Here is a 9614-nt window from a genome sequence, read left to right on the forward strand (position 1 = left end):
TGTGTGTGATATTGCAATCAAGCCCCTTTCACTTGAATGCTACACCACCAGACACAGGATATGTTTTAGGAGAATGTTTCTGTAACCTCTTACGATCCATTTAATATTACCTGAAGTCAGACATATTTTTTTTCTGGATTGGAAGACTTGAAATATATCTTTTAAAAAAAAAAAAATGTAAAAAAATAAAACAAACTCTAAAAACTATTTTGTAAAAAATAAAAAAAAAAATACTATTGATACCACATAAAATTAGATATACAAAAAGTTATATAAAAAACAATGAACGATACACTGGAGGCGCTGGATCTTCAGAAGGTGGGAGCGGCACACAGAGACTGGCGATATTGCAGGATAGACATTCAGAGCAGGCACCAAAGCACAGTCACAGCTGCCACAATGCCATTAAGTATTGCCATGGTGTAGCCTATGTGGAATGAATGGCCCGTCATTCTCCTAAACAAAAAAGAAAAGGACAAGCTGAGCTATAGAGAATACAGAAAAGGGGTCAGAAAAACACAACCAGAATATAAAACATTGTAAAGACGGCAGGCACCGTGATGGTCAACTGAGAGACATTGAGACGTGTCAGATGAAGTCATCAGTAACAGGGAAAAAGGAGAGTTGGGTGACTGCGATGGCCAATAGTCGCAAGTCAGAAATTTCTCTATCTGTAAATAATACTTAAAGGGATCCTATCGTTGGATTCTCTTTTTTTCTGACTACCACGCCTTAAGAAAGTCTATTCTTCTCCTACCTTTAGATGTCTTCTCCACGCCGCCGTTCGGTAGAAATCCGGGTTTTCGTTGGTATGCAAATGAGTTCTTTCGCAGCACTGGGGGCGTCTCCAATGCTACAAGAGAACTCTCCAGCAGCGCCTCCATCTTCTTCTGGAACGCAGAGCCGACTGCGCATGCCCAGGCCACAAGAAAATGGCCTCTGCCCGAGGCCTAAAAAATTGAAACCCAGGACGGAAGACGACACAGGGAGAGGGCGTTCCAGAAGAAGATGGAGGCGCTGCTGGAGAGTTCTCTTATAGCATTGCGGACGCCCCCAGTGCTGCGAGAGAACTCATTTGCATAATAATGAAAACCCGGATTTCTACCGAACGGCGGCGTGGAGAAGACATCTAAAGGTAGGAGAAGAATAGCTTTTTTTAAGGCTATTCCTACGTGTTAGTCAGAAAAAAAGAGAATCCAATGATAGAATCCCTTTAAGACAGGCCATCCTCAGGTTAGGTCATCAGTATGTGATCTGTTGGAGTCTGACAGCCAGACCCCGCACAGATCAGCTGTAGTAGCAGCCTGAAGACACTCCCTCCCGACTAGGACCATTCATTTGGGCTTAATCCGGAGAGGAGTGTGCGACTGGATGCCGGTGTACTGCACCGGCATCCGGTCGCAGCTATATGTATTTTGGACCGGAACCTGAGGCGGCCTCCAAATTAGGTTCCGGTCCCAAAAACCCCATGTGAACCTGGCCTAACAGTCTACACTCCAGGAAATTATCACCCAGCCGTTCGCAGGCCGCAGAGGCGTTCCACTTCAATCACTGGTCATCTGAGCGCCATTTTATGTGTCTTGAGAGGTAAAAGACCATACTGAGTGACAGAACAGGATCACCCGGGGAGCGGTATTACTTTTTTAAAAAATTTTTATAGTTTGACCCCTTGTGCCAATATTTTGTCCCTATGGATATCTGCAGTGATGGCGCGTAAACATGTAAATGCTCTAAAATAAGAGAAGAATTCACAGCACGGGCCGAGCGCTTACAGAACAGCTTCCAACTTTTTGCCAAGACGCCGGCTCTACAGGAGATATATTAATCGCTTTACAATGAATCTGGAAAACAAATTAAGAATAAATGTCGGGCCGGCTCACAGTGTGTAGGAGTGTTTGCTGCAATAAAAGTTATGATGTATTGCCCAGAGAGCTCGGTGCTCGGTTTATGTTTAATGGACCTCCCAGTGGTCAGCCATCATGTCGCGTCCAGCCTGCCGGCACCAGCAGCTCATTCTCCCCAATAAGTTATAAAGAACCTGGTGTATACAGGCAGCAGACACGGCTATGGCGGCTTAATAACAGCTACGGAGGAGATTTTTAAGTATGTTTTTGGAGCACTATATATGTGTCCTGCGGTGAGATTACTGGGGTCACTGGAAGGAGAGATGATGGAGGAATATAATAGGCAGTAATCTTCCTGAACCAAAAAGTACAACTTCTTATGCTACAAATATTAAACCAGGAATATCAAGGCTGGTATCACTTGTCACCTAAAGCTCTGGGGCTGTGCCGTGAAGGACACTTGGTCTGTATCCATAGGATAAAGGAGAAGTGTCAAGTTGTTGGGAGTCCAAAAGACTCCTTGTGAATGGAGCAGCAGTGCACTTGTATGATTGGTGCTCCATTCAATGCTATGGGGCTGCCAGGACTATGACATATGGCAGTGCCCATTGATGTGAATGCAATGCAGGTCATACAAGGATTCACCAGGAAGCTTTAGGGGGGCACTCAGTCCCCTGTTCTGATCACTGGGGGATCCGGCCATCAGACCAACGGCATAGCCACTTTAATAGGATGCCTAGTCCTTGTCTTCAAGCAATATAGTCCATATGAAATGCTTATGTAACTTATATATGCTCATACCTGCTCATTTCTGTCCACATCTACACTGTCCTTGAATTCTGTGCTGGACTGAAGTGCTGGACTAGGAGACTGAAGGATTTTTACTGTTGCTGTATCTGCGCAATAACTGGGAAACATAAGTACTAAAGCTGCCTATTTCCAGGCATGCGAATATACAGGGATTTACTGATATATATCTAGTCACACAAAGGGTTAAAACCACAAGTCACAAGTGAAACCAGATACTACAATTCTGTCAGGTAACCCCGAGTCTCAGCTGCATTTTGCATGATGAAAAGCAAATGGATCATGAAGGGTCGATCTATCAAAATACATGACACACTATAAAAATTAGAAATGACACCGCAGCGGCGACAGCAAACATCTAGAAATCACTGTATCGGCTCCGAGCGGAGGAATCTGCTTAGCCAAGAACACCATCTACTGACCGATCCTATAGATGCAACGACATGAGCTGCTACAGAGGTTTATGGCTTGGGCAGGACAGCAGAGTCCCTATGATTTATAGGCTTCCTGCCCATATCCGTATGCCTTAAAGGTCCAGCCTCAAATCAATTTTTCATGCTGGATAGGTCACCAGTAACTTTTATTGGTTCATCAGTGTAGCCTGTACAAGACCTTGTATTGTGCGGGACAAGTTGAGTATTAAAGGGGTTGTCCCATAACAAGGATCCTATCTATACTGCTTGTTAATGTGGATTTAAGACTTTTCCTAAATACACTGCTTCAGCAAAACTGCTTTGTTTGTCCACTATCTTAATTTATTCACTTCATTGTTGACACTGCGTTTCTATGGCCCTTGGGATTATCTGCTCAAATGTCAAGTGACATAGCTGCCTGCTCTCAGGGAGGAGGGGCTAAGTGCACGGGAGCGAGCCTGTGTCTGTAGCTGTTCCTGTGACCTAGCTTCCTGCTCTCAGATAAGGTGGGGGGAAATGAGTGCTGCTTTCTTATATAAAACAGTCTAAATCCTAGCGGGACCTGGTCCCTCTGCTCACTAGGATTTAGCCGACGCTATATAGAACAAGCTAAATCCAAGTGTTATAGGACCTTTGATGACATCACAGGCCCTTCAGTCGTCCCATAGATCACATTATGTGGTGGGCGGAGTTACATGGTAATTTGGGGGCGGAGCTAAACTGGAGGTAGTCGGACAGTGTGGCTTTGCATATGAAACCCCGTCCACCAATTGACGTCGTAAAACAGGAAGAAAGAAGTCTTTGCAGCAGTGAAGACTGGTGAGCAAGGGACATGGGAATACCCCTTTAACCAAATTAGGTGTAATTGTTTTTGTTTTATTTTTTTCCAATGATAAAATATTTTGTAAGGATTTTTTTTTTTTACATTTTTTTTTCTAAACACTATTTGACGTGTTAGACCTTGACCACAGCAGCTAAGGGGTTGAAGAACGTCCTACCTTTTTGTAGGAGTCCTATTGAGACTGGGTTTGTATTGGATTTACGTGATGCCTTTGCATAAATGAAAAATGGAAGTGCCTTTTGTATAGAAAAAAAACAAGTGTTTTTATACAAAAGATGCAAAAACACAGTGTTAAACCCGCCTTACATGCCACTTTCTGCTGCATGCAGATTTTTTTTTATTTCATAACAATAATTACATATAGGATGAATGCAGGAAGGACACAGGCCAGGACAATAATATTATGTAAAAATCTAAATACATAAAAGATATTCTTATGCATAATAGTGCTTATATACATAATAGTGTAAGAATTGTACTTCAGTAACCATAGAAGTATCTAAGTGTTCATTCACGCCACAAGGTCGCATGCTCGGCTGTGAAAAACACACATCTGAGTGTAATCCATTTTCACAAATCCCTGCAGCTCGAAAACCTTTGTCCATGACTGTACACCTCTGAGCCCCTTAGAAGTAAAGCCGTCACACTGATTGTTTTGAAGTAAAATGCGCCATGTTGATGAATGAGGACCACCAAATCCTTTTATATATGTTTGTAGAGCTAAATATCAATAAACATTAATACATATCTGCTTTTAAGGATGATACTTACTTGAATCGTGCCGGGGACAATGGAGTGGGTGGAAACATCCCTGGCTCAAATGAATCAAAGTACGTCACCGTCCACGAAAAACTGCAGCAAGACAGGCCAGCAAGAAGTGACAGGACTAGAAGACTCCAGAACCCTACGAGATATTACATCAACAGATCGTACACATGAGGATTTACACTGGTCATAGCAACAAGCAATAAAGTAATGCAAACCTCACCAACCAATCACATGACTGTTCTTAGTAGCAGAGCAGATTTTACTATAGCGCTCGTTATTGTGGGGACACCCCTGATGTTTGTTTCCAGAGAACAAGACGGGACAACATTGAAAAGGGCATCTAAAATGTTCTAATAATCACCAATATATCCACAAATGTTTTAAGGGGTTAATCCGCTATATACACTTATCCCCTATGGCAGAGGTCCCCAACCACTGGCTGCAGACCAGTAACCATCCGTTTATCACTTGGTGCTGGGCCGGCCCGGTCATCGGAGATCTCTGTCTGGCGACTTGCATAGGAGCATTGTCAGGCACCTGCTACAGAACCTATTTTGGAGAGTGATTTGCTGGTGAAGCCTATACTAACAGATCACTTTCCATTTCTCTAGTATTAATGCAGACGCCGGGATCTGTTCTGGCACACAAGACGTGTGCATATTCTATGTTACTGCCGGAACCTTCACTTTCATGCCGCTGGTGCCGAGGAACAGACTAGAAGATGCACACATCATGTGTGCAAGAACAGATCCCTGGAGAGCTGCAATAGTGACTAGGTAGGTATGATATAATTATAGTTACAGTATGTGGGGGACAATTATAGTGCCTTACACACAGTTAAAGGGGTTGTCCCATCACAAGGATCCTATCTATACTGCTAGTTAATGTGGATTTAGACTTTTCCTAAATTCATTGCTTTATCAAAACTGCTTTGTTTGGCCGCTATCTTAATTTATTCAGTTCATTGTTTACACTCTGTTTCTATGGCCCTTGGGATTATCTGCTCATTTGTCAAGGGCTGAGATAGAGAGTCCATTACCTCTGTATGTAATGCAAACTGACTCAAATCCAGCTCTGCTACATCAGCTTCACACTGTGGTAATTCATTTACAACCAATCCCGTACAAGTGAAACCCCGCTCACTTATGTGCCGAGAAAAGCAGGAAGTGAAGAGAGCACAACAGCCTGCAGGTTAGCGAACAAGCGTCATGGGAATACCCCTTTAATAACACTAACTTTAATAGTTAATAACGTTACCTGTGTGTGTGTGTGTGTGTGTGTGTGTGTGTGTGTGTGTGTGTGGGGGACTGTTATAGTAACCCTAATGGTACCATTCCCCCCTTCCCCGAGCCAAAACCCCACCCCCTGCCGGGCCACAGAAAAAAACTGACCTACATCTAAGTAGTCCTTGGTAGAAAAAAGGTTGGGGTCACTGCCCTACAGGACTGGACAGGGGGGGTCAGTGTCTGATTCCTGGGCGTTTAGGCATACAAATAATGGGAGCTCTATGTAAAAGGAGTGGTGGTGTGCAAGTGCTGCCACGCTCGATTTATTTCTATGGGTTGCCAAAGATTGCTGTTCCATAGAATTAAATAAGACCACACAAGGGTAGCACCACTTCTTTCACATGGAAAAATCAGGGGAACTTCTGAGTCCCTGTTCCATAATGACTAGAGGTCTGAGTGCAGACGGACTTCAGACGCTGTGGATAAGTGGATGTAGTTGAATAGCCAATATACTTTGTTCTAAAATTCTATGGAGCCGTTAAAGGGATTTTATAGGACTTATCAAATGATGACCTATAAATTTGGATAAGTCATCAAGTGAAGTTCAGCAGTGGTCTGACACCTGAGACACCGTCAGATCAGCTATTAGAAGTGTAAATATTAAATGGAGGTATTAAATATTGTATGTGTGTATATATTTCTTATATAGTTCTTACCAAGGAGACTTGTCTTTACTCCGTCCTCATTTACTTTTCCAGCCTGCATGTCTACAGAAGAGAGAGACACCGTATTACATACATCCTACGACATATATAGTAATAACACATTCACATCAGTCCTAATGCTACAACCTTACCTTCTTAAAGGTGCTGTCTCGCTGGTAACAAAAATGTCCTAAAAAGCTCAGATTGGGATTAAAAAAAAATAAATAAAAAAGCAGCACTTACCTGATCTCTGCCTCACTATTCCTGGTCCCTCTCAAAACACACTTAATGCTTGTCAACCAATCATTGGCAGCAGCAGAGCCAGTGGTTGGCCAAGTCTGTGTGTCAAAAGAGACAAGGGAGCAGAGACCAGGGTACAATCAAAACGGGAGTGGCGTAGGATTAGGGAGAACTGCTTATTTTATTTTTTTTTAGCCCTAAAATATTTCCCCGACAGGCACAAGGCACACCTTGATTTACCAAGAGACTCCGGTGTCTTAATAAATTAGACTCCCATGACCCAGGGCATCTATGCCAGCCAGGAAGTGGCGTAGATTTTGTCTATCGCTCATGCCAGTACATTCTGCCCCACTTCAACCACATTTGTCTAAGTGGGAACGTAGCGCGTGTTTCTTGCGCTAAATTTCCACCAGAAAAATGGAGTAGAGGGGATAATAAATTTCCCCCAATGTGCTGATGCTTGACTGTCCGTCAAACAGTCCTTGTTGTGTATTCGGAACCGGTCACACTAGCATCATGGGTTTTGTGTATAAAGAAAATCATGCTGCTGTCAGAAATCCATTGAATGATAGATTGAAACTACAAAAAAGATGCCCCACTAAATTATAACCCACGTCATGACCTACTATGTCATGGTAAACCAAACATAGGGGGTCATGACGGTGAGGCTAGAGGTCAATAGGATACTTTGTCGGCCTACAGATATGTCTGACATTTGTACTAGGAGGTTTCTCAGTGCCCAGGGCAAGTTCAGTGCAATCACTTTTGCTGTTCATGGTTTACACTGTGCTATGGATTCTCTATATACTGTTATATACAGCGGGTACATATAATTTTACTGCTCACATGGCTGAACAACTTCTTATATACATTACCTTGCACCACAATATATAACACGACAAAGAGCACAGCGAGGATGCTGACGATCACAAGACAGCAAAGCATGGACAACAGTCTGGCCGGCCATCGCTTGCCTCTCTTCGAGGTCACCACTTGTGTCTTCACTGTCCCGTTCTGTCCAGGTTGCTCAGTTTCAGGATACAGTGCGGAGTTGAGACTGTTAGTTTTGGTGGCAGAAGCCTCAAATAAGTCACTTTCCAAATTTTTCACCAACGAATCGTCCTGTAAGACTCTCTGCTCAGTCCTGCTCTGAACGCTATAGGATGTGGCTGAGGCAGGTATGACAGAGCGACGACTGCGCCTTAACCCCCTGGCGCTGGTGACATAAGAGGCGTCCATCCAGGAACCTAAAAAACACAGAAGATCTGTCATCACAAATGTAAGGCCGGTCAGCAGGGGCATAACTAGAAGCTCCTGGTGCCCAAAAGCTAAATCTGTAATAAGGACCCTACTCTTTACCATTTAGAACAGTGGTAGATTATTTGCATCAGAGGGACTCTCAGGGGTCCAGGGCCTGTCAGCGACTAATACAGCTGCACCCCCTGTAGCGACACCCCTGCCAGGTAAGTGTAAATCTCGCCTGCTCCTGAATTCTCACCATTCTGATTATCAAAGACTTTGATATTCGGAATGATCCAGGAGGCTCCCAAAAATGGGGCGACCTCCGCCAGACTTCTGGAGGAGTTGGCGATTTTGAACTTTGTCCGCCATATCCAAAAAAAAGGGGTGTGGTCAGCACTTGTCAACATATCACAAGAAACGGGGACTTGACAAACTCCAGAAGGGACATGGTCATTCCCCCTAAGCCTTAACCAAAAATTTCTGACTTCTCCTGGGTCTTGGTGTCTGTCTGATGGCCAGTATCACTTATGGGTACGGTACAGCTGATGGGACCAGGCGAGTTTCACGGCTGTACCGTGCATGCGCTGCTAGGGCGGCGACACAACACCTCAGAGGGCGGTAGACGTAGCTTTTTCAGGCTCATTGCCCCAAAGAGTGAATCTGGGGACAGATCTTGGAAATTGAGGCATGGATCAACACAGGCTAACCCGCCTTCAGCCCTAACCCTCTGTGGGACTGGTATTATACATACGCATCTGATGGCGGACGCCCTTTAAATTTTTAAGCGGCGCCTGGTTGATATGGACGACTACTGTAATAACCTTTATATAGCGCTAATATATTCCTTAGCACTGTACAACGGGCATAAATAAGTGAAATTGTAAAAAGTAGATTGTAAGCCTTTACGGTCAGCGGCGAATCCATATCTTTACACATGCGAAAATATTCGCAACCCAACACCACCATTTATCTTCTGGCTGTAAATACCATCAATATGACAAGATTTATATATTATATGGGTTTTAGGGAGCTTTTCCTACAAATGTACTGATTTTTGAGGTAAATACACGATTTATTAGTAACAGTATTCCTCCGCAGGGCAGGGACTTCTTTTCCTCGCCTGGATATTGCGCATGCGCTGTGTGGTCATTCCACAGCGAGTATCCTTCCGCCAGTCAGCCGCTGAGCGGGAGATTGACATGTATCATCCGTACTGGAGTCAGCTCGTCCCGGTTACCATTGTCAGTAAATATAAGCATCAGCGCACAACATGGTTGCCTATTTTGGCTTGTAAAAGTTTCCGGCCAGTAGCCCGGGTCAGTGAGATGACTCTGGCTGCCGGTGTTTAGACATGTCTGACAGTGAGGCTCTGAGGTAGTGTAGGCCGCCATTAGTGACCAGCGCAGGGGTTAGTGTGAGGGGCCGTTCAGTCACCGATACCTGATAACTCGCTCCCAGGCTGCAGCGCAGTAAACGCTAACTATGAAATCCCGCTCGTGAAGCCAGGCTGTGTACACCTCTGCTCACGC

General features: G+C 44.2%; 1 protein-coding gene across 1 annotated transcript; it reads right to left on the reverse strand.

Moving 5' to 3' along the window:
• Window positions 1-288: 288 nt before the first annotated feature.
• ARL6IP6 (ARF like GTPase 6 interacting protein 6) lies at window positions 289-9612 on the reverse strand. The gene is made up of 5 exons (XM_075285600.1): window positions 9526-9612; window positions 7719-8090; window positions 6616-6666; window positions 4677-4809; window positions 289-456 (listed from the first exon to the last, which is right to left on the reverse strand). The coding sequence occupies exons 2-5, from the start codon at window positions 8080-8082 to the stop codon at window positions 363-365; spliced, it is 642 nt and encodes a 213-aa protein (XP_075141701.1). The 5' UTR covers window positions 8083-8090; window positions 9526-9612; the 3' UTR covers window positions 289-362.
• Window positions 9613-9614: the final 2 nt, after the last annotated feature.

Source organism: Leptodactylus fuscus, chromosome 8 (assembly GCF_031893055.1).
Source record: "Leptodactylus fuscus isolate aLepFus1 chromosome 8, aLepFus1.hap2, whole genome shotgun sequence".
In the NCBI taxonomy this organism is placed as follows: domain Eukaryota; kingdom Metazoa; phylum Chordata; class Amphibia; order Anura; family Leptodactylidae; genus Leptodactylus; species Leptodactylus fuscus.

Excerpts from the sequence above, each read along its gene's own strand:
- ARL6IP6 (XM_075285600.1), bottom strand. The coding sequence starts at position 8,082 with ATGGACGCCTCTTATGTCACCAGCGCCAGGGGGTTAAGGCGCAGTCGT. Across the intron at positions 4,810-6,615 it reads AGTAAAGACAAGTCTCCTTG|GGTTCTGGAGTCTTCTAGTC; the intron begins GTAAGAACTATA and ends AATATCTCGTAG. Across the intron at positions 457-4,676 it reads TTGTCCCCGGCACGATTCAA|GAGAATGACGGGCCATTCAT; the intron begins GTAAGTATCATC and ends TTTTTTGTTTAG.